The sequence below is a fragment of the Myxocyprinus asiaticus genome, chromosome 29 (genome assembly GCF_019703515.2).
Source record: "Myxocyprinus asiaticus isolate MX2 ecotype Aquarium Trade chromosome 29, UBuf_Myxa_2, whole genome shotgun sequence".
Taxonomy (NCBI): Eukaryota; Metazoa; Chordata; class Actinopteri; order Cypriniformes; family Catostomidae; genus Myxocyprinus; species Myxocyprinus asiaticus.
Window position 1 is genome coordinate 990,001 of NC_059372.1, and position 24,696 is coordinate 1,014,696.

General features: G+C 36.6%; 4 protein-coding genes across 4 annotated transcripts in view; 2 read left to right on the forward strand and 2 right to left on the reverse strand.

Annotated features, from left to right (window-relative positions):
- The window catches only part of atp1b2a (ATPase Na+/K+ transporting subunit beta 2a), a 23,238-nt gene extending 18,118 nt beyond the window's left edge, over window positions 1-5,120 (forward strand). Inside the window, exon 7 of the mRNA XM_051661610.1 lies at window positions 79-5,120. Within this exon, the coding sequence (XP_051517570.1) occupies window positions 79-240 (162 nt within the window). The 3' untranslated portion in view covers window positions 241-5,120. The remainder of the gene's footprint in view (window positions 1-78) is intronic.
- Window positions 1-24,696, forward strand: part of camta2 (calmodulin binding transcription activator 2) — a 248,222-nt gene that overhangs the window by 153,548 nt on the left and 69,978 nt on the right. The gene's annotated exons all lie outside the window — the stretch shown is intronic.
- Window positions 9,287-13,238, reverse strand: gltpd2a (glycolipid transfer protein domain containing 2a). The gene is made up of 4 exons (XM_051661608.1): window positions 13,103-13,238; window positions 12,935-13,005; window positions 11,294-11,472; window positions 9,287-10,746 (listed from the first exon to the last, which is right to left on the reverse strand). Exons 1-4 carry the CDS (start codon window positions 13,179-13,181, stop codon window positions 10,161-10,163), a joined length of 915 nt encoding a protein of 304 aa, XP_051517568.1. The 5' UTR covers window positions 13,182-13,238; the 3' UTR covers window positions 9,287-10,160.
- Window positions 15,041-24,696, reverse strand: part of LOC127419833 (alpha-2,8-sialyltransferase 8E-like) — a 30,006-nt gene continuing 20,350 nt past the window's right edge. Inside the window, exons 7-10 of the mRNA XM_051661602.1 lie at window positions 21,565-22,083; window positions 19,817-19,889; window positions 17,447-17,556; window positions 15,041-16,428 (exon numbers count right to left, since the gene is read on the reverse strand). Coding sequence (XP_051517562.1) covers window positions 21,627-22,083 — 457 coding nt within the window. The 3' untranslated portion in view covers window positions 15,041-16,428; window positions 17,447-17,556; window positions 19,817-19,889; window positions 21,565-21,626. The remainder of the gene's footprint in view (window positions 16,429-17,446; window positions 17,557-19,816; window positions 19,890-21,564; window positions 22,084-24,696) is intronic.

A 24,696-nucleotide genomic window follows, 5' to 3' on the forward strand; every position in this document is an offset into this window, starting at 1 on the left:
ACACATTTAAACATCACACATAACCCTTCATACACTGGGAATTTGATTGATTGTATACATGTGTTTGTGTGTGCGTAGGTGAATTACTCGCAGCCTCTGGTGGCCGTGAAGTTCCTGAACATCACCCTGAACACAGACGTGAACGTGGAGTGTAAGATCAACTCCAACACCACTCAATTCAGCGAAAGGGACAAGTTCGCCGGCCGTGTCTCCTTCAAGATCCGCATCAACAAAAATTAAAGCGACCACATCTGACACACACACACACACACACACAAACATTCAGACACGTCCTGTTTAAAAGTGAAGTTTAGGAGGTGTCATTCATCTCAAAGTGTCGCCAAATTACTGTCTACATCATGGATTCTGTGTGTGTGTAAGAGTGTGTGTGTCTTTGTATCTCTGTGTGCTTTGAGTAACTGTCGTCATACCCAGCTGATATCATTCCAAAGTGAATTCAAGAGAACTGGAGGAAAATATCATTGAGTCGTTCTAATACTGACAGTCCACAAACAATACGGTGAATTTAGATGGACCAGAATAATTCAAATCAAAAGGTGCATATGAGTGAATCTCACGCAACATATCAAGAACATGTCCGGGTCATATTTTTGCCAAAAATTAAATATATACAGTATGTGTATTTGCATGAAGAAAATTAAGCCTATTTTTTGGACCAGTGAGATTTTTTGCATTGTGAAATTATAAAAAACAAAAAAATAAAATAAAATAAAATAAAAATAGTAATTAATTAAATTAAGTATTTATAAGTCACTGTAGTTCTTTGCTGTACTGAATTTAATTCGTGCTAATTTAAATACAAAAATCATTGTATTACAATAATGAGAATTACCATTGAGGAAAACATTTTGGGGAAAATACAGTATGTTTAGCTGTCATGAAAATAATGTCACAGTTCAAACAAAAAATAGGTTTAATTTCATTAAAGGTGCTGTAAGCGATTTCAGCTGTTCTACTTCCACATGACTGAGCCGCTGGATTAGCCACGCCCCCTCTTTCCAAAACCCCGCCCTCCAAAGATACCAAATGAGCTTTATTGAGGCCGACACGAGCATAAACGGTTGTTAAAAACAACAGCGGCAAAATAGCGCCCTCAACTGACAACTGTTATGAACAACATGGCATAAAAATGGCATTAAGCCTCAATAATTCGCTGCAACTACAATACTATGAGAACATGCTAAATGATTGACAAGCAGAAAGTGGCAGAGACCGTGGCCTGCGGACACATTTTTTGCATACCTTTCCATGAAAAAAATCGCTTACAACACTTTTAATTCAGAATTCAAATTTCTTATTTTATTCTTTTGATTTTTGAGTTAAAAATATCCCGGGTAATTTTTCATGAGATTCACCCATAAAATGTATTAAGATAGTTTGGGGCATACATTTTTTTTGTAATAACATTGTAAGTAAATAATATATAATACAACTTAAAGCTGTCTCATACAATTCATAAGCCTGACTTAATTCTATGAGTAATAATATTAAATGTGTAACAAAAGCGCTAATCACAGATTACATGATCAATAAATAGAGCCATAATAATCATATCAACAGTTGTTCGCCCCATAATCAACTTATGATTAACGTAACGTATCGCAAATTATGATATCTTATCTAATTTATTTATGCGTGCATTTATTTATTTATTCAAATACATTTATTATTTTATTCATTTATGTTTTATTTATTATCTGATTTGTTTTTTTATATAATGTAGTTTGTGAAAACACTTTTGTAACACTAATGTTCACTAACGCACACATACACAACGTTAAACTGAAATGATTGGCTGACATTCTGCACATGCTCAGATTGCACTCGACGACTTACAAATTAGCCAATCAGCTTCAAGCTGCGCCATATTAGTTTGTGAATAATTTGCAGAATTGTTAAATGACTGATAAATTATTTGCTCCATTCAAAATGGTTCGGCCCATCTAAATGTGTACACAGCAATACCTTTTGGTCCATGAGTGTACCGTTAATACTTGTAAATAATAACGAATCTGGGGTAGCTAGCGACGAGAGTAGTTAAGAGGGGATTTCAGGGGGAAAAAATGTAAATTAAGAAAATTTGCCAATCCAATATGTACTAATGTAGATTAATGAACAAACGTGTTTTTCTTCCCAAAACAAGCACCTGTGTTTTTTTTTACTCATTTGTTGTCGAGCACATTATGGGTTAGCCTTACGTTAGCGCCCATTAGCACAGCGCAAGTATGATGCGAACATTACCTGCATATATCTTTGTTTCTTCTTAGCTTTGGTAGAATTTTAGGTTTTTATCATGTGTTTTGACATGTGGATGTTAAAGAGGATTGAACGTAACCTGCCCGTCAAAACTCGTGATTTGCAAGCAGGTTAGCATAGAGCTGTGTAGAGACATTTTTTTGCGTAGTGCTTATTAGAGAACCACTAGCCTGCTGTCTTCGACGCACGGGTGGCCTGACTGTGTTTCATATTCTTTTGTGTTTCTCACAATCCTTAATTTTGCCCCGAGTAGTGAATCCGTGTTTCTGTTCGGTTACTGCCACAGTGTTGTGCGTTCGAAACGTCAGAGGGTGTGTGTTTGAAAAGTGTGTGGAAAAGAGCCAATCGCTGCCATATATTCAAAATATCATCATGAGTCCATCCTTCGCACATCAGTACAGAACTAACGGCCCCGATGTTTGGGATCAGTTTAATGTTTACACAGTGCAGTGACTAATAACTAGATTAGCCGCATACTAAACTAACGCTGCCTGCCGTACGTTTACTGAGATCTACTCTACGTGTGCTGCCTGACCGCCATGAAATAGATTTTATATGTTTTTAAGAGACGGTAAATCTAATTATTGCACATTCTTTTCAACTTGTGTACTTTAACTTAGATGCGGCAGCGGTGCATATAAGCACGTCGCTGCACCGAGTGTTTGTATACAGCACATAACCACTTTTCATATGCTTTACAAAACACTCATTTTTATATGAGGTTCTGGGCAAAACTGCCCTGGATCTAAACAAAAACTTGCACATCACCATGGAAAAAGAATGTGTGATGTAATATATGTGATGGAGTGACGTCATAAGTGTGCGCTGTACAGAAAACAGTAACATCACGATGCCATATTTGTGTTGCAGTATTATTGCACTGCATAAATTCATTTAATTAGTCCATGTTTTTGTCTTGTTTTCCAGTAAACATGTCTAAAAATTCTTAAAACAAGATAAATTTACCTGAGAAACAAAATTGTGCAAGATCATAAGACTCTTGAATTAAGTTATTTCTTGTTATAAGCATAAACCTGACTACATTTAATTAAATGTATGCTTAACCCTTGTGCGAAAATTTAAAAAAGTTACTCAGAGGTCCTTAGAGGATAAAAATGTCTGCGTCAAAAAACTGCCATAATAATATTATATATTAACCAACATCAGTTCTGATCATAACTACCAATTATTCATTCATTTTCAGGATTTTAGCCCTTTAAATGCCAGTTTGTTTATATAATGCCACTGTTGTTTTTTACACACACACACACACACACACACACACACACACACACACACACACACATTTCTCAGTACACACATACAAAACACACTCTGACATCCATACCAACACACACACACACAATTTTATCTGCATCATTTATTCAATTGTCCTGCAGTGCTCTATAATACAGCAAACAGAGAATAGGGGAAAAGCATGTATTTGCTCCATAGGCTAAACATGAGAAAAATGGTGCCATCTGGTGGAAAATATTAAAATGTAAATGTTGAAGCCAGAGCTCTGGAATGAAAGCATAATATCATAGAATTCATGATTTTATGCTTTAATGGCACTGGGATCAAATATTGCAGCTTTAATGGGTTTCAATGGGGACATTTTTGTCCTGAAGGTCCTGAGTGTAACTATTTTGTGTACACAGTGTGTTATAGATGTGTTATAGGAACTGAGGTTGAAATATCAAAATCCCCCCAAAAATACACACCTTTGGCAACATTTATGCTGTTAGCATTTACACAGCCAAAATGATCGAAAAACCTAAAATGAAAAAGACAAAAATGTCCCGAAGGTCGCACAAGGGTTAAAAGTTTAATTTATGCTTAAAACAAGAAAATAAACTTAATTTGAGAAATATTATATGAAAAATATTTCTAATATCTTATGCAATTTTGCATCTCAAATTTATCTTGATTTAAGGATGTTTACGCTGTATTTTGTATGTATATATATATATATTTTTTTCAACAAAATTTGAATAGAAAAAATGCTAAAGTAAAATTGGTTAACCTTACCATATACAGGGAAAAATCATATATTTAACAAGCCACTACATTAAATTCTACTGTAAAAATGTTTTTTAGAAGTAAAAAGTATGAATTACCTTAGTATTGCCAGTAGGTTTGTACATCAATATAAATTCGTTTAATCATATGTATGGTTGCAAATCGTAAAATGTATTTTAGACATCCTGTAATGCCTAAAAATGCTGTTACTGTATCCACAGCTGCCCTTTTTTTTTTTTTACCATATATATATATATATATATATATATATATATATATATATATATATATAACAAGTTTTTTTTTTTTTTTAACAGTATAGATATTTTTGCTGGAAAACAAGACAAAAATACTAATTAAGAAAAAATCTTCAAGGTTGTTTTAACAATATCATTGACACATAAAGGAAATGTGACAAACACGTACTGTACATACAAACATTGGCAACGACAAACACAGCTACGTTATGAAAACTTCGATAGAGCTTTTTACTCATGCACACTGATGGCACCGTTGATCTCTTTGTCTGTGTCTCTCCAAACCAATAACTCGACACACACTCATCATTGCCGGATGATTTAATAGTTCACAAACGCACTCCGGTCTCCCATCTGTCTCTCATAGTGAAACAGTGTCTTTTCTTTCTTCACTCAATGTACAAACACTGCTCAAAAACTATATGTATCTTATTAAATATCCTGAATATACTGTTATATATTGCCTGACATGAAAATTGTGAAACTTATATTCAAAAGACAAATAATTATCATTATAAATGAAAAGTGGAAAACAGGAAATAAAAACATCTCGTGTTTAACAAACATTTTGTCTTGTGAAATCTGTTTGTGAAACGTTTCTACAGAATATAGAGCTAATCATACTGTTTTGGGTGTAATCTGATTGCTTTTCAGTCAAAATTAGTGCAGTGATGCATTACAGTTTACATGTGCGTAATCAGATTACAGTTAAATTAGTGCAGCGATGCATTACGTTTTACATGTGCGTAATCAGACTACAGTTAAATTAGCGCAGCGATGCATTACGTTTTACATGTGCGTAATCAGACTACAGTTAAATTAGCGCAGCGATGCATTACGTTTTACATGTGCGTAATCAGACTACAGTTAAATTAGTGCAGCGATGCATTACGTTTTACATGTGCGTAATCAGACTACAGTTAAATTAGTGCAGCGATGCATTACGTTTTACATGTGCGTAATCAGACTACAGTTAAATTAGCGCAGCGATGCATTACGTTTTGCATGTGCGTAATCAGACTACAGTTAAATTAGCGCAGCGATGCATTACGTTTTGCATGTGCGTAATCAGACTACAGTTAAATTAGTGCAGCGATGCATTACGTTTTACATGTGCGTAATCAGACTACAGTTAAATTAGTGCAGCGATGCATTACGTTTTACATGTGCGTAATCAGACTACAGTTAAATTAGTGCAGTGATGCATTACGTTTTACATGTGCGTAATCAGACTACAGTTAAATTAGTGCAGTGATGCATTACGTTTTACATGTGCGTAATCAGACTACAGTTAAATTAGTGCAGCGATGCATTACGTTTTGCATGTGCGTAATCAGACTACAGTTAAATTAGCGCAGCGATGCATTACGTTTTACATGTGCGTAATCAGACTACAGTTAAATTAGCGCAGCGATGCATTACGTTTTGCATGTGCGTAATCAGACTACAGTTAAATTAGTGCAGCGATGCATTACGTTTTGCATGTGCGTAATCAGACTACAGTTAAATTAGTGCAGCGATGCATTACGTTTTGCATGTGCGTAATCAGACTACAGTTAAATTAGTGCAGCGATGCATTACGTTTTGCATGTGCGTAATCAGACTACAGTTAAATTAGTGCAGCGATGCATTACGTTTTACATGTGCGTAATCAGACTACAGTTAAATTAGTGCAGCGATGCATTACGTTTTGCATGTGCGTAATCAGACTACAGTTAAATTAGTGCAGCGATGCATTACGTTTTGCATGTGCGTAATCAGACTACAGTTAAATTAGTGCAGCGATGCATTACGTTTTGCATGTGCGTAATCAGACTACAGTTAAATTAGTGCAGCGATGCATTACGTTTTGCATGTGCGTAATCAGACTACAGTTAAATTAGTGCAGCGATGCATTACGTTTTACATGTGCGTAATCAGACTATAGTTAAATTAGTGCAGTGATGCATTACGTTTTACATGTGTGTAATCAGACTACAGTTAAATTAGTGCAGTGATGCATTACGTTTTCCATGTGCGTAATCAGACTACAGTTAAATTAGTGCAGTGATGCATTACGTTTTACATGTGCGTAATCAGACTACAGTTAAATTAGCGCAGCGATGCATTACGTTTTACATGTGCGTAATCAGACTACAGTTAAATTAGTGCAGGGATGCATTACGTTTTCCATGTGCGTAATCAGACTACAGTTAAATTAGCGCAGTGATGCATTACGTTTTACATGTGTGTAATCAGACTACAGTTAAATTAGTGCAGTGATGCATTACGTTTTACATGTGTGTAATCAGACTACAGTTAAATTAGTGCAGTGATGCATTACGTTTTCCATGTGCGTAATCAGACTACAGTTAAATTAGTGCAGTGATGCATTACGTTTTACATGTGTGTAATCAGACTACAGTTAAATTAGTGCAGTGATGCATTACGTTTTACATGTGCGTAATCAGACTACAGTTAAATTAGTGCAGTGATGCATTACGTTTTCCATGTGCGTAATCAGACTACAGTTAAATTAGTGCAGTGATGCATTACGTTTTACATGTGTGTAATCAGACTACAGTTAAATTAGTGCAGCGATGCATTACGTTTTCCATGTGCGTAATCAGACTACAGTTAAATTAGTGCAGTGATGCATTACGTTTTACATGTGTGTAATCAGACTACAGTTAAATTAGTGCAGTGATGCATTACGTTTTACATGTGCGTAATCAGACTATAGTTAAATTAGTGCAGTGATGCATTACGTTTTACATGTGTGTAATCAGACTACAGTTAAATTAGTGCAGTGATGCATTACGTTTTGCATGTGCGTAATCAGACTACAGTTAAATTAGTGCAGTAATGCATTACATTTTAAATTTGCGTAATCAGATTACAGTTAAATACAGTTATTAAAGTTAATAACTTCAAGTACATTACTTGGGTTACATGTTTCTTAGATAATAATATTTATGTAAAATACATATAAAACATTAATTATGTTCACATTTGCGTCAGTTTGCATTTCTGTGAGTGTATTGCTTAAGGTGGGGTCACATTTACCAATGCACAGCGGAATTCAGCGGGCAATGGGAATCCGTGCGATCATGAATTTCACACGATGGACTTTGCGTGGAGTTTTCAAGTTGCTTGGTTTGGTGGTGACCTCTGTGTGGGTGGAGCTTCGTACATAGCTACACTGAAAATCCACAGTGAACGAGGATATAATTTTAGCGGCAAGTTTATTTTTTAACTTCGCTATCACAGAGTATAAAATGCAGCATTAAAATTAGGCTGATTGGTTATTCGTTTTTTGCTTGTTTCACAATAGCTCAACGCCTGCCCACGCCTTCTTTACACGGATAAAAGTTAAATGTGACTTAGCCTTTAAGAGCGACAATGAACAAGAAGGAAATATAGACATTATTTTGAATTCGTTGAGCGAAAATACAAAAATGTTTTTGTGAAAAGTGTTTTAGAAAGTAACTTATCAGTAAAGTAATTAGTAATACGATTATTTGGGGCCTGGGTAGCTCAGTGGTAAAGACACTGGCTATCACCCCTGGAGTTCGCTAATTCGAATCCCAGGGTGTACTGAGTGACTCCAGCCAGGTCTCCTAAGCAACCAAATTGGCCCGGTTGCTAGGGAGGGTAGAGTCACATTGGGTAACCTCCTCGTGGTCGCTATAATGTGGTTTGCTCTCGGTGGGGCGCGTGGTGAGTTGTGCGTGGATGCCGCGGTGGATGGCGTGAAGCCTCCACGTGCTATGTCATCGCAGTGACGCGCTCAATAAGCCACGTGATAAGATGCGTGGATTGACGGTCTCAGACGCGGAGGCAGCTGAGATTCGTCCTCCGCCACCTGGATTGAGGCGAGTCACTACGCCACCACGAGGACTTAGAGCGCATTGGGAATTGGGCATTCCAAATTGGGAGAAAAAGGGGAGAAAATTATTATTTTTTCCATGAAATAATGATTAGTGCAATCAGTATTTTTTGTAATGGATTACTTTTTGAGTAACTAACCCAAGACTGCCGACTACAGAGTAACTCAGCTAACAATTTTTGGTTCCCAGAACGTTCTGGGAATGTTTGCCAAAAAAAAAAAAAAAAAAAAAGAACGTAAAGAGAACGTTCCTAGAACGTTAGGAATTGGTTCCCCAAAAATTTCCAAACAGGAACCAAATGCTAACATTAGGGGAATGTTCTGTGTTTGCTGGGAACTCAAATCATTACCCTACCCCTAAAAGAAAACATTTTGTTCATGTACAATTAAAAAATAATAATATTTATGGATAATTTTTTCCAAATAACGACATCCCTAAATGTCCTCAAAGAGAGGTTTTGTCAGAGTAGCTCACTTCTTGGAACAATTTTGTCCCGAAACTAAGCTAAGCAAACCTACACACACAAAACAACCAATGCTTTTCACAGCTGCTGTGTTCTGAAGAGATCAAAGAACATGAATGATGAATGAATTATTGATGTATGTGCTGACATATCATCTTATGTAATCAGACTTCAGTAAAAGCTGCAGCAGCTGTATTAACAGATTTAATCAGCTCCCCACCTAACGTTCCAACAACTTTGGCCAACATTATTTAAAGGTTTGTAACAAATGTTGTAAACAAAACATTAATGCAACGTCCTTATAATGCATGCTCATAATGTCAAGAGACCATTTTTGTGTGTAAATTCACTCTGCTGCTCGCACATTTTCTGATCACACATGACAACAGAACAACCAGCCACTTCCTGGATGATTTATTTGGGAGTTTTAACTTTATAATATACAACCATGGAGCTACAAAATATGTATAGAACTCATAAATAATGTAAAATAGAACACAGACTTGAACACAGTGAAACAGTGACATCTGGTGTGCACATATAGCATTACTGTCCTCTACAAAAGCCATTTTCCTCATTTTTTACAGGCAAGGGTGTAGGGATTATTTGGCTTGAATGTTGGGAGGGTTTCAGCATGAAGCATTTACATGTCTCCATTGATCATGGTATAAACATGTATAAACATGTCTCCCCCCCATCCCCCCCGGAATCTACACCCCTGCATGCAGGAGTGTCACATTTGGTGGGGTGGACCAAATATTAAGTTATAGCCTTTTGTCAAATGTTTCTGCGACCTCAGCAACTGAGAGTCAGAAATAAGCCGGAAATGTTAAGATGGTTAATCATTTAAAAATAACTTCAATAGCATTTTTTTTCTTTTTCAGATTCACGTGAATGAAATGTGTAGGAGTGTCTGTGTGTTAAAGGGACAGTTCACCCAAAAATGAAAATTCTCTCATCATTTACTCACCCTCATGCCATCCCAGATGTGTATGACTTTCTTTCTTCTGCAGAACACAAATGAAGATTTTTAGAAGAATATCTCAGCTCTGTAGGTCCATACAATGCAAGTGAATGGTGACCAGAACTTTGAAGCTCAAAAAAGCACATAAAGGCAGCATATAAGTAATCCATAAGACTCCAGTGGTTTAATGCATGTCTTCAGAAGAGAAACAGATCAATATTTAAGTCCTTTTGTGTTTTGTGTTCCACAGAAGAAAGTAAGTCATGAGCTGACAGAAGTGTAAGTGATGAAAGAAGTGAACAGTTCCTTTAAGGCAGGTCCAGCATGTTTCTGAGCTGTAGCTCTTTCTGCGTTCTGTCATGAATTTCTCGGATGGCTGCGACAATGACGTGTATCACAGGCTCCGCCTCCTCTTGCGTCTGTACACACACCAGCTGCAGGAACACGCTGCGGTCGGGCATCGCTCGAAACACCAGTTCCGCCGCGCGCTGCACCAGCCAGGGGTGATGTGGCGCTAAAACCTCCAGATACGCGTCACGGCACAGTTCTCCCATGCTTCGCTCCTCAGGCTCCGCCCCCAGCTTCTCCAGCAACAGCTGTAACCAGAGCAATGAGCGATGGAGGCGGAGCAAAGTCCGACTTCCGGAGGGCGTCTGCGTGTCAAAGGAGACCACGCCCCTCTGCAGTTCGGCCTCCAGCATGGAGCCTACAGAGTGATACGCGTGTGGCGAAGTGGGCGGGGCTAAGTGTTCATAATTGTGGGTGGACTCAGGAGCGACGCTTCTATTGAGATGTTTCTCAGATTCTTCTTGTGACAGCTGTCGGATGAGGATGATCTTCTCCTCAACTTTATGAGTGAAAAAACCCACCAGAGGACCAAGAGACTCCATAAACCTGCACAACACAACGCCAGTGTTTAAATGAGTGTTTCTTCAACTTCATAAAATGACCGACTCCTTTGTCTTGCTAAGGCTAATTTCATAGCTAACATACTATTTATCCTAAATACACACAATTAAATGATATTTTCACACTTTTTTTGCACTATTGTGGGACAGTCGTAATTTTAGATCATTTTCACACAATAAATACCGAAATGGTTTGTTTACTTCACTTTCTGTTTAGATGATCATAGTTTAAAACATGTAATAACTTGTATTTTTATAATGGATTTTCCAGAGTAAATATGAAATAAATTCTTTAAAAAATAGACAAATTTTTGGCAATTAGTCCACAGTATGTGTAAATGGTGAGCTTTTAAATTTGAGTGTGAAAAATTGCAGGCGGCAGCCCAAAAATACTCCAGAGTTGAAGAAGTAGAAAGCATTTGCCTTAATGTTGATTGCCACCTAAATAATTTACAGTTATCAGTTTTACATTAGTATAAAACTCAATGTGGTACAAAATATATTAGTTATATTTGAAACGGAGGGTGTCATACTTGATTAGTTCCTCCCAGCTGAGAAGGTATGGTTCCAGTAGCACATCGGAGGCGGAGCCGAGGGCGGAGTTTAGATAAAGGAGGAGGCGGGACACTTGGAATTTCTGTCCAGCGCACTCCTTGATGACTTCCTTTCCTTGATGCCCATCAGCATCAGTTGTAACAGCTGTCCGAACTATCTGAAAAGGGAGAGAGAGTATTTGTGTAGGTTGTGTTAAATACAGTGACAAGAAATAATATGTGAACCCTTTGGATTTACCTGCATTAATGTATAAATTTGTCTTAAAATCTGGTTTGATCTTCATCTAAGCTAAAATAATGAACAAACACAATCTGTTTAACTAATAACACACACATTATTGTATTGTTTATGTACATATTGAATACATCATTTAAACATTCACAATGTAGGTTGGAAAAAGTATGTGAACCCCTAGGCTAATGTCAACAAAAGCTAATTAGAGTCAGGAGTTGGCAAACCTGGCATCTGATTAATGAAACGAGATTGTAGGTGTGGGTTAGAGCTACTTTGACTTATAAAAAGCACTCAAACATTTTGAGTTTGCTATTAATGAGAAGCATCTGCTGACGAAGAGATTTCAGATTTCAGACCTACGATCAAAAATTGTTGCTTTGGAAAAATCTGGAAAGGGTTACAAAGTTATCTATATTCATCTGTCCACAGTTAGACAAACTGTCTATAAATGGAGATGATTTAGTACTATAGGTACTCTCACTAGAAGTGGCCGTCCAGTCAAGATGACTCAAAGGACACACTGCAGAATGCTCAATGAGGTAATAAAGAACCCTAGAGTGACAGATAAAGACTTGAAGGAATCATTGGAACTGGTTAACATCTCTGTTCATGAGTCTACTATACAGAAAACATTAAACAGGTATGGTGTCCATGGCAGGACAACATGAAGTAAGCCGCTGCTTTCCAATAAAAACATTGCTGCACACCAAAGGCCACCTTGATACTCCACAACACTACTGGGAAAATGTTTTGTGGACTGATGAAAGTAAGGTCGAATTGTTTGGGAAGAACACACAGCACTACGTATGGCATAAAAAGGGCACCGCATACCAACATGAAAACATCATCCCAACGGTGAAGTACGGTGATTTGGAGCTGCTTTGCTGCTTCGGGGCCTGGAGCACTTGCCATCATCGAGGGAACAATGAATTCCCACTTTTATCAAGATATCCTACAGGATATTGTCAGGGTGTCTGTGCACCAGCTGAAGCTCAGTAGAAGTTGGGTGATGCAGCAGGACAATGACCCTAAACATCGAAGTAAATCCACTACAGAATGACTTAAAAAAAAGAAAATTAATCTTTTGGAGTGTCCCAGTCAGAGCCCAGATCTTAACCCAAATAGAGATGCTGTGGAGTGACCTCAAGAGAGCCGTTCACACCAGACAGAATTAATGTAAAAAACCCAGCTAATTCCAAAGGGTTCACATACTTTTTATTGCCACTGCATTTGTAGTTAGAGTATTTTTTTAAGGCAAGGGTTACTGTTGCTCAACTCTATTGACTTGGGTGAGTAAGCAACCACCCAGAACACATTAGCATCATGGTGGACAAACACCACTATTCTTCAGAAAGTATCACTGAGTTCATGTGTTGTGTTGTTACCTCTCTGGTTGGTGTGTACACACTCAGACACGGCCTCCACGACTGATTACAACCCTGAATGGTTCCTTGAGCTGCAAAAAACACACACATAAGAAACACAGAAACAGTCGAGCACGAGGCGTTGTGTGTGTGTATCAGGGTGAAGGGTGAAAGGTGGCGTTTACTCACGCAGCCACAGTGAGCTGAGAAACAGCAGCAGACTCAACATGACTGCAGTCATAAGACACTGACGCAGGCGAGATCTCATTCTCGTCTCAATAATGTCTCCTCTCGCCACAGGCCTTCTGTTTCTCTACTTCTTCTGTCTCTCTCTCGTCTAATATAGATATTGATAAGAGTCAGTGTGACCTTTGAACTGTTAAACGTGTATCAGTGAATCAGACTTGTGTAAGGATCAGTGCTGTGAGATATTCATGCCTTTTATACACTGAAAACAATCTTTTTTGAGGTGAAGTAAATATAGCAGCAAAGATGAAGTACTTTCTACATTGAGTAAGTCAGTTTAAGTGTGAACTTGAAAATATTAAGTAAATTCTACATTCAAACAAGTAAAAATGAATGCTCTAGCTTATTAAGTAAATATTTTTTATGACTGTTTGTTATTTTTACAATGTGTCAACATGTATTAATCCTAAAGTAGAAAACCTTTATTTTAGTATATGTTATATATACTATAAATACACAATAAAATAAGTAAATTTGACTTCAGTTTTTAAAGCTGGTGTTTCCAGCATGTACTGGACTTGAATAGTTAATGAGCTTGCACATTTTCACTGTTTGCACGTTCATTTACACCGTTTTTATTGTTTATTTTGTAGTTTTGTTTGGTGACTTCTTGTTTTGTGAAGTCGAAAGTTCATTTTCTACTCAAAATGACCCATTCATGATCAGAAAATCATCTTTGATTGTCACCGTCATGGTGTTTATCAACAGTAATGCAAGGTTATTCATAAAAGGTGCTGTAAATAATTTCAGCCATTCTACATACACGAGACTGAGCCACTGGATTAGCCACACCCCTTTTTCCAAAACCCCGCCCTCCAAAGATATCAAATGAGCTTTACTGAGACCAGCATCAGCAGAAACGATTGTTAAAAGCAACAGCAGCACAATAGCGCCCTCAACTGACAACTGTTATGAACAACATGGCATAAAAATGGCATTAAGCCTCAATAATTCACTGCAACTGTAACCGGTCCTGCTTGACATTGTTCGCATACCTTTTCATAAAACAATCGCTTACAGCATCTTTAATATTCCCTGCAGGAGGCTTCCGTATGTAATTTAATATATGATTCAATATATGTTTGTAAGGAAAACTCAAAACATGACATGTTCTAATAAAATGTTTATTTAAAGTTCATCTATGGTAAGTACCATGTATATCATATTTGTAAGTAAAAGTTCCTGAATTTACTCAAATGTAAAAAGTAAAATTTACTCACTTTAATCAGTATTATGTCATAAAGTTACGTAGATTTTACTTTAACCATTAAGATTTACTTAGAAAAAGTGCGTGCAAAAACATGCTGAATAAAAATGTAATAAACCGGTAACACTTTACAATAAGGTTCCATTTGTTGACATTAGATAACATGAACTAACAATTAACAATATATTTTTTTACAGCATTTATTAATCTTTGTTAATGTTAGTTAATACAAATACAATTGTTCATTGTTAGTTCATGTTAACTCATGTTGTTAACTAATGTAGCCTTATTGTAAAGTGTTACCAGTTAAACCTCACTTGTAATTCTTTTTCAGTGTATTAGAATCGAGGAAGAATTAAATACAGGCAAAATTAATTGGAATTCAATTAATATTCACAGCTGCTGCATGTGTATTCTTTAACTCGATAACGGCGTGTACCAAATATGAAACACAATGTTTGACGGCTCATGTTTCACTCTCTGTTCAAGCTGACGAGTCAATCAATCTATGGTATGTAAGTTTCACATGTTTATATCGATCTATTTAAAATGGCGTGCAAAATGTGACTTTTATGTTTGGATAAATTACAGCTTATTTTAATAAAGTAATAGTAATGATTATATTGTTACAGATATTTTCAAATGAGTATTTGCTGAATAAAAGCAACTTGTGCTTGATTTAAAGTTTGTATATTATTTTATTGAAAAAGCCCCTTTGAAATCCATGTATCAAATATGATACAACAGACTTTTGAGGAATATCTCTCAATCACCATTACATTACATTCATGCACACCACAATAAAAATCTGACATAGAAGTTTTACTTATATAAAAATGTCCCTTTTTTAAATGTCAATATAGTGTTTGGTGCATAAAATACATATGATAAAAAATATTTTATTCATACTGTATTTGAACTGTGATCAAACATTTGGTATCTCTGAAAAGCCCAGAGAGTCCTCTGATAATACCCCAAGATTTACCAATGTAGACAAACTTCAATAACTAATGTCCTACACAAAAATCAGGAGGATAATGACCTTTAAAGCCTAATGGGTCAAATATGACACATACAAAAAAAAAAAAAGAAAACATGCAAAAATTATTATTTTATTTTTACGAATTCTTTTTATAGTTTGTCTAATGGTACTAAAATCAGTTTAATAAAAAAATTGAATTTACTGACAAATTCTTTCATATGTCAGACTTTACAGGGTTAGAATACTTCTCATTTTCATGAACTACCAAATATATAATTATACACACATCATTTGGGCTATTTTCCAGAAACAATAGATGATATTAATGTTTGAAATGTCACCTGTATAAATTATTTAATGTATATGTTTTTCATTATATTTAATAAATTAACTTTAATTTTTTTGGACCATAGTGGAAGAAGACTTTATTCCCAGAATGCTCTATGTACCCCAACATTTGATGTCAGATTTTTATTAAATTCTCCATAAACAATGTTGTATGGTGCTTAATGGCAAAATTACAGCCAGTGTTGATGGCTAATAATTTTATATATATGTATATATATAAAAAATTCACAGTATCAAACTTTGCTTATACACAGAAATGTGTCTAATCGGTTTTCAAATATTCTACATATCATAAAATAAATAGTCATAATTAGTCAAAATGAATGGATGTAATCTTGTTTGATTGCAAAACTTGGATAAATTAATTTCCTCTCGTGTGTTGAATTTCTTTGAATTGTAATGAAGTAAATTAATCTTCCTGTTATTCCAATTTAAATCTCAACCCAACCATCAGTTGAGCTTTGATTTTATTTTACAGTACACATTGCTCAAATATCAGATGCACTACAGAGTGATAAACAGGTTCACACTTCCAGCGCTGAACTGTCACAATCCATAAACTAAAGATCCAGCACTTATTTCTGCCTCCTGTTGACAGAGGGCGGGGCTTAGCACTGACTGGCAGCTCAAACAGCCAATGACAGAGCAGCTCTCTGTAATCGTGGCAGGATCGTTGCTGTGGTGGGCGGAGCTTCAGTGTGGGGTCTTTGATTGGCTCTCTGCCTCTTGATTCTAAAACATTTCAAATATAAAAGATTGAACATAAACTGTATTAATATTATAAATATATTTCATTCATTTATTCTTGTCAAATTTAACATTGTGAAAATAATATTTTTTTAAATTAATACACGGGTAAAAAATAAATGATTACTGAAAATATTGTAGCAATGCTGTATATATGTCATTACAATTGCTAATGCGTAAAAACTGTCGACTCTCCACAGTGTGTGTGGGGTTTCATTTTACTGAAGGGGAGACTGGGGCAAACTGTCACAAAACCTGTCTTGAAAATGTATTTTGCTCCAAAATGTAAAAGAAAAAAGTTTTATAGAGCCATTATGAGTTTTTACTGTGTGACATTATTTTTATGACAGTTCCACACATTTTAGCCCCATTAATAAATACCACAATGCAAAAAAAGATGGCCATTATGATATTATAATTACCGCAACATGAAAAAATGTATATATTATTTAAATGTTAAAGTATTTATAAACCATAGCCGTTCTCCTTTGGTACTGCCTTTCATTTTCATTGATTTCAATTCAGAAAATCACTGTACGACAGCATATTTTTATTGTAATACGGTACAATAAAGTGTTACGGTAACAAGAATTCCCATTGAAAATAATGGAAATAGTGAAAGTAAAATGGTAATGTGGTAAAGCTTAATTTTTGGCTTCATAGAATATAATAGCAAAACATAATGTAATATTTTTTCATATTGATTTGGGGTTAAATATGACCAGGACATTTTCATGAGAATTCCAATCAAAGGTTTTGAGTCAAAAGTCCAATTACACAGATGTTTATTTCCTTTAGCATGTTGGTCTTTCAAAACGGTCTTAGGCTATTTTTTTTGTGAATTCTGTCTTCAAAACTAATGCTAACATCATGATTAGTAAAAGCTAATTAAACATCCTCAAATGTAAACAAAATACAGAATGTCTTTTAGGCATAGTAGGGTTCGTCTGTAGTAATTAGCTTATGGAGTCATTTAGATTAGCTAGGTAAACGTGTGACTAACTTGTCGTCCTCTTCCACAGAACACCTTCGTCAGTCCCGTGTGCGCCGAGACGTGTTTGAGCGCATGAGGTTGTTTGAGTTCTTTTAATAATTCTGGGCTGCTCAAACCCACTGCAGGAGAAACAGACAGACAGAACACTATCAGACAAACATACAAAACACCTTCACACAAAAGAAACAATGGGAGTAAAACAATTTTGTAACTAGTAGTGTGACTACATGGGGAAAACAAATTGTGAAGTAAATATAGCTGAAAAGATGAAGTTCTTTCTATACTTTGATGCATTTTTGGGCTGCCGCATGCAAGTTTTCACACTCAAATTTAAAAGCTCCCCAGTCACACACATTGTGAACTAATTGCAAAAAATTGGTCTCATTTTTTAGAGAACCGCATTCTTTTTAGAGAAAGATACATTTTTAAGCATGTAATTCTGGTTCTGTTCACTCTTCCTCACTTTTAAAAGTCTCATTTTATTCCACTAGATGGCAGCAAGTACTAAAAAATATTTTTTCTCTATCACATTACATCACACTATACAGATCTGAAATGTAGGTGGCGCTCTAACACATTTGATCCCTCACAGATGTGCTCGTCCATAGACATTCAGTCTAATTTTCAGTTCAAGCACCACCCTCGTTATTTCATTGAATATCTCGGCCTCTGAGTGGACTAGAAGATCAATCGAGGTGTCATTAGAAAGCTGAGATCCTTCCCTTTACGATGATGAATAACATTTTAACATTAATTGTCAAAAACCTATTTTTCAGATGATTTTATTAGCATGCTTTTCCTGCTGGACTGCATATTTTGTTCTGGACATCTAAGATATAACATTGGATTATTCACACAAGCAAGCTCACAGACAAGTAAACAATGGCTCATTTTTTAGAAGAACTTCCTAATGTAAAAGTAGATATAATGTTTTTAGCTATTTGGGGCTTACAGCAGCAGTTATCAGAACAGAAAAGAGACGTATGTATTAGATGACTTACAGAAATCATATTTCACTTTGTGATTCTTTTGAAAATCTTTCGAACTGTGGTATTAGTGCAACAAAATTAACTATACAGTCACATTCTTGAGAATGAGAGCTTTCATTTGATATATGACTTGTCCATTTATGTGTTATGTGAAGGACTTTTATTTTCATATGAATATTTCTAGCTCATTTCCTCTAGGGGGCGCTAATTTTCAACGCGAATGTATCGAGGCCTTATTTTGTTATTTTAAGTAATATAAATGCAGAAGTGATGGTTATCAATAAAAAGTTCAGATTCTAAGCTTTCAAATGATACCTCATATGCCTGACTTATTTATACAGAGACTTTAACGTTTTAAGCGTAAACTTTATTCGTGATATAGCGTCCCCACGTTTAAGGAATTAAATACGTTTGTTTAAGTGTGTACTTGAAAAAATTAAGTAAATTCTACATTTGTACTCAATTCAAACAAGTACAAATTAATGCTCTAGCTTCAAATTTATTGTTTATTATCTTTACAATGCGTCATCGTGTATCAATCCTAAAGTAGAAAACCTTTTTGGCTAATTTGAGTACATTTCACAGGTAAATAAAATAAGTACATTTTACGTAACTTTTCGAAGCTGGTGTTCCGGGCTTGAATAATTAATGAGCTTGCATGGTTTCACTCTTTGTACGTTTATTTACACCCTTTTTATTGTTGATTGTGTTGTTACGTTTGGTAACTTCTTGTTTTGTGATGTCTGAAGTTCATTTTCTACTCAAAATTACCCGTTGTTTCTACAGCCTTTTAAGCAAGTTAATGTTGTCTAATATATTACGTACAGTACCATGTGAAAAAGAATGCGTTATGCAACGACAAATGTTTCAGAATTGCTGATACTGTTTTGTTCACCTCACTATATTGTGTTCAGAAATAAATATGATTATATTGCATTTTTACGCCAATTTTGTGTAGAAATGTCTTTGTTTTTGCCTGTTTGGTCGAATAATGGGTTAAACTATAGATGTAAAAAATCACGGCTGATATTACTGCTGGCTCATTCATCACACACTGCATACAAAAATATTATACAGTGCATACGTATACATACTATAGGCCTATATGACTACTATTAAAATTAATAGTATGGTATAATGCTATTCAAACACACCAATGAGTGTGTGTACAGGTTTTGCTATATCTGTGAGGGCCAAATTTGTCAAAATATCCTCACAAACATGGTGAAAAGTGATGAGAAGTGATTTGAAAGGCTCATAAATCATAACAAAATAATGTCAATAGCTTTACGTGAGGTTTGGGGTTTAGTAAATAACATTATCTACTGATTTCATCACTAAAGCAGCTTCTAAATCTGTGTTTGAGTGTGTTAATGACAGATTCACTTACTTGGGCGTTCAGAAGACATGGGTGGAGAGGGCGTGGCTTTGGGCGGGGTTGTGGGCGGGGTTAAGTGGTCAGCCTGTCACAGAGAGAAACAATCGGCTGAAATTTCGAGTTATTTCAATGTTTTTGTCATTAAGAGAGTTTGTCTTACCTTGTTTTCTTCCATCGCCGGTCGATCATGCGCTTCACTAATTGATTATAGTTATTAATGAATAATTAAACTCGAGAAAGACAGAAAAGATGGACAATTGATGCAGGTAGCGGTCCCGTTCCGTTAATTGCGTAACTGTTTCAGCGTCGACAAAGAACAGCACACACCTTACGCAATTTAAACCTAATAAACAGCTGCCAGAAGCTTTGTTTTATATTTTCCAGCTGTATTTGATCGAGGCGACGTGAGACCGTGAACAGTATGAAGTCTTTTCCCATCAGCAAAATTAATCATTCACCTGCTTTATGACTCTAAAGTCCACCGAAAACACCCTGAGAGTTCTGAGAAATAATGGCTTTTTTTCCCACAGGAAACACTCCAGCAGAACATCCCCGAGTGTTTGCTTTATGGAATGGCACACAGAAAATCTTTTATCTCACAGCTGTAATTGAATTATGTCACCTATCTCTGTGACAGCAAAATAAAATATGGCCACATGCCGCTGTCATAGTATGGAAGACTTTGAGATGCTTTGTGCCTGTTAATCATTTTGCGTGCTCACAGGGCAGCCCATATATGGGCAGCAGGAAGTTGAGTGTGGTAGATGAAGTGAAACTTTCCAGTTTAACGGCATATTCAGCTTTATAATCATACGTTTGTTTCTCGAGTGAGAATGCTGTTTCACTACAGTTGAGTTTGATGACTTTAACAGCACTAAGATGACGCGCCGATGCTCTCAACACTCATAAGTCTCAATGCTAACTTTGTGGTCGTGGCCCTGAAATGAGGGGGCGTGTCTAATTTTGTCTAGCAGATGTTCTAGGGTGGCTAACATCACTTCATATACCAGCAAAAGCATATCAAGGTCACATTTAAACCCAAATTTATATTTCCACCTGAAGAAAATGAAGCGTATTTTAGGCGTATTAAAATTGTTTTCATTGTGACATTATTGTCCCTTCAAATACTTCATACTCAGCAGCTTTACAGAAAATCATGCTGTGACGTGTGTAATGTCTTAAAGCCATCATTGTGCGGTGTGATGAAAAATGTGACTGTAGATTATGCCTTACAAATATTACTATTAATAATACTGTCAATGTCATGTTTTAATGTTGATTCTCATTAATGTATTACAGTTCTTTTTATAGCATCAAAGTAAATAAACTGTAATACAATGACTTTTTTTAAATCAGCTCAATTTTAAGACAGTACAACAAATACAACCATGGCATAGCTTAGAAATGGGACTACTTTACAATATATATATATATTTCACTGTACATGGTAACTGAACAATTCACATTTTATATATATATATATATATATATATATATATATATAAAATGCTTTAATACTTCAGCAGTTTGACAATTTCAGCTACCCTGTAGGATTCAGAATCAAATACAGAAATACTTGTTTAAATGATTGATCCAATATCAAAATCATAAGTGACCAATTTTAAATAAATTACCTGTCACCTAACAAAATAAATATGGAGAGTTTAAAGTCTTAGTGGATTCCTTGATAAACTGTATGTGTGTGTGTATGTGTGTGTGTGAGTGTGTGTGTGTGCACTTATAAATAAACAAGTACTTACAGTAACACAGACATAAAAGCACAAACACATTGAGTAAGTGCAGAATATGTTGCGTGTGTCTATTAAGAGCAGGGCAGCAGGTGCAGTGTTAGCGCCCCCTGGCTGTGCAGCTGCAGCAGGCGCAGGAACTCCTCTGGCATGGCGTGTATGCCGTGTTTTGGGCCTTTCTGGTCGTAATAATGATGCGGAACTGCACGCTGCTGCAAGTCGCTGTCGAACGGCCAGAATCCGTAAACGTGCACCTGCTCGCACAGCTCTAATGCCATGCTAATCAACATAAACCCCGTGGAGAGGCGGATCTCCTTCAGGCCACGCCTCTTCCAGTAACGGTCCAGCGTCCTCAGATAGTCTGGGCTGAAGAACACGACCGGCTGCTGAGGTCTGATTGGCTGAAGGTCTTTGAGAGTTTTGATTGACAGCTGAGTGTTGAACGTGTAGGCGAAGGCGGGGAGAATGAGGGAGGAGTTGCCGTAAACACTGACACGCTCCGCAAACAGACCAGGAGTCTTCTGCAGGTTTCTGTAACCACACGCACGCACACACGCACACGCACACACACACACACAGAGATACTAATATTTACTGACAAAATACAAAATGATCAACCATATGTATATGTTTTTGCTGTGAGCAAAAAAAGAGAAAAACATTTTCTGGTTTTAAATTATTATTATTATTACTTGGAAATATAAAAGTAATTTATCCTCTCAGTGAGATTGAAGGAATAAAAGGAATGATTTATACATACGGAAAAAATCCCCCCAAAATCTTAGTGACAACATTTTTGTCTAGTTTTATGAATGACTTCATGGAAGTGGCCTGGAAAAGGACGTGTGTCTATATTGTGGTGGTGTGGTGGTGGTGTAGTGGGCTAAAGCACATAACTAGTAATCGGAAGGTTGCTGGTTTGATCCCCACAGCCACCACCATTGTGTCCTTGAGCAAGGCACTTAACACCAGGTTACTCTGGGGGTATTGTCCCTGTAATAAGTGCACTGTAAGTCGCTTTGTATAAAAGCATCTGCTAAACGCATAAATGTAAATGTATATTGTCTCCACACACTGGCGGTTTGAGTGGCCAAAGAATCTCCAAGAATCACAGCTGGAGAATTGCAGGAATTAGTTTAGTCTTGGGGTCAGAAAGTCTCCAAAACTACAATCAGACACCTTCATCACCACAAGCTGTTTGGATGGGTTTCAAGAATAAAGCCTCTGCTCTCATCCAACAACAAACTCAAGTGTCTTCAGTCTGCCAGACACTACCGGAACTTCAAATGGGACCGGGTTCTATGGTCAGATGAAACAAAACAAAAAAAGAGCTTCTGGCAACAAACACCAGAGATGAGTTTGGCACATACAGAGATGAAAAGTACCCAATATTAATATTAATAATATTAAGTAGCCCATGGTTAAATGTGGTGTTGGATCTTTAACGTTGTGGGGCTGTTTTTATCTCAGAGGTCCTGGACATCTTGTTTGGATACATGGCATCATGGACTCTATCTAATACCAACTGATAAAAAAATCTATTTTTAAAATTTGTTTTGTCAGCACAGCTAGAAAACCTTTGTTAGATATACACAAATGTATCAACTCATTTAACTTTGCCTAAAAATATATGTCACACAAATAAGGTTTAGCAAATAATCGCAAGTGTTTATATAACATTTATATCACTGTTTCTACTGAACTTACTTGGCTCTAAAGAAAATAATAACTGTGGTCAGTCTTTAAACTTGATATGCCAAAGAAATGCACATTAAGTGAGGTCACATGACGCCGTGCAAGTGACGTGTGAGTGACGAGCTCTGTGCACTTTGCTAAATTTGTAATTATTTCAATGTTATAATCTGGTGAAATTTGATACACCCAGTTACATATTTGCTCTTTGATGCAAAACATGGCAAAGAAGTCAAAATCCTCGGGCTCTGGAGACATTAAAAGACACTTACCTGTTCAGGATGAAAGCCCCGACAGGCCTACAGACCGGGGACTCGATTTAGATGGCGCGGTGGGAGAGGAGATCCAGCGTCAGTTGTCCAACATGTCGGTGATGTTGATGAAGATTCTTGCTGACTTGGAGGATCTCGCTGTAATACGTCGATCGATTACGGCAATGGAGATAAAATTCTCTGAGCTAGTTACAAGAGTGACTGATGTTGAGAGACGAATAGATTATTTGGAGTCATTAGAGAGGGAATTAACCGCTAATCCACCCACGACCAAAGCTGATTTGGAACATCTCCTTGAAAAGCTTGAAGATCTTGAGAATAGAAGCCGCAGGAATAACGTTCAAATTTTTGGAATTCCTGAGCATGAGGAGGGCAGAGATATGGTGAAATTCCTAGACAAGTTTTTCCCGAGTCTGCTCAACATAACAGGCCACAAGCTGGAAATCGAGCGAGCTCACATAGTCCCAGCTCACAGATTTGCTGAGGGAGATAGGCCCCGACCGATTCTGGACAGATTTCTGAGATCATCCGATAAAGAGCTTGTGTTGTGCCAGGCGAGGACCAAAGGAATTCTTTCTTGGAAGAACCATAATATTTTCTTGTTCCCGGACTTTGCGAACTTGACAAGAAAGAAACGCGATCGGTTCAAGGAATGCAAGAAACTCTTACATCAGAAAAAGATCTCGTTTGCTCTGATGTTTCCTGCCAAACTGAGAATAGAAACGAAGGTCGGTCGCAAAGTATTTACATGTCCAAATCAGGCAATGTCTTTTATTGAATCAATGTTGAAGTAAACATTGGATGTTACTCATGTGAGTCGGCCTGACTCGCTGTACTTACTCTTGAGGAAGCTGGGCGACATTTTGTTTTTTTTGCATTGGCTCTGCTGTGCGGCTGGAGCTTGTTTTGTGAATAACACTTTTCCTTAAAGAAACTTTTGCATTGACAGAAGATTACTTGATCTTCTACTTGAAGATTACTTTTGCATTGAAGTTCCCGGCCAGTTTGAGAGTGGACACTACGGATAACCGCAAAATATCAACATGCTGCTCACACAAAGGATGTCTTTTATAAAGTTGACAGATTATGTAAGTCATGGTATATACTTTTATGCGGCCTCCGAGTGAATTGACTCCACCATCCGGGGAACCGGGATGCCGGTTTTGTTTCTTTTTGTGTT

Bases quoted from the DNA above. Each gene is read 5' to 3' on its own strand.
- gltpd2a (XM_051661608.1), bottom strand. From the start codon at position 13,181: ATGAGATCTCGCCTGCGTCAGTGTCTTATGACTGCAGTCATGTTGAGT. The intron at 11,473-12,934 runs GTAACAACACAA...CTCCCTTTTCAG, and splicing joins TGTACACACCAACCAGAGAG to ATAGTTCGGACAGCTGTTAC. The intron at 10,747-11,293 runs GTATGACACCCT...TGTGTTGTGCAG, and splicing joins AGCTGGGAGGAACTAATCAA to GTTTATGGAGTCTCTTGGTC.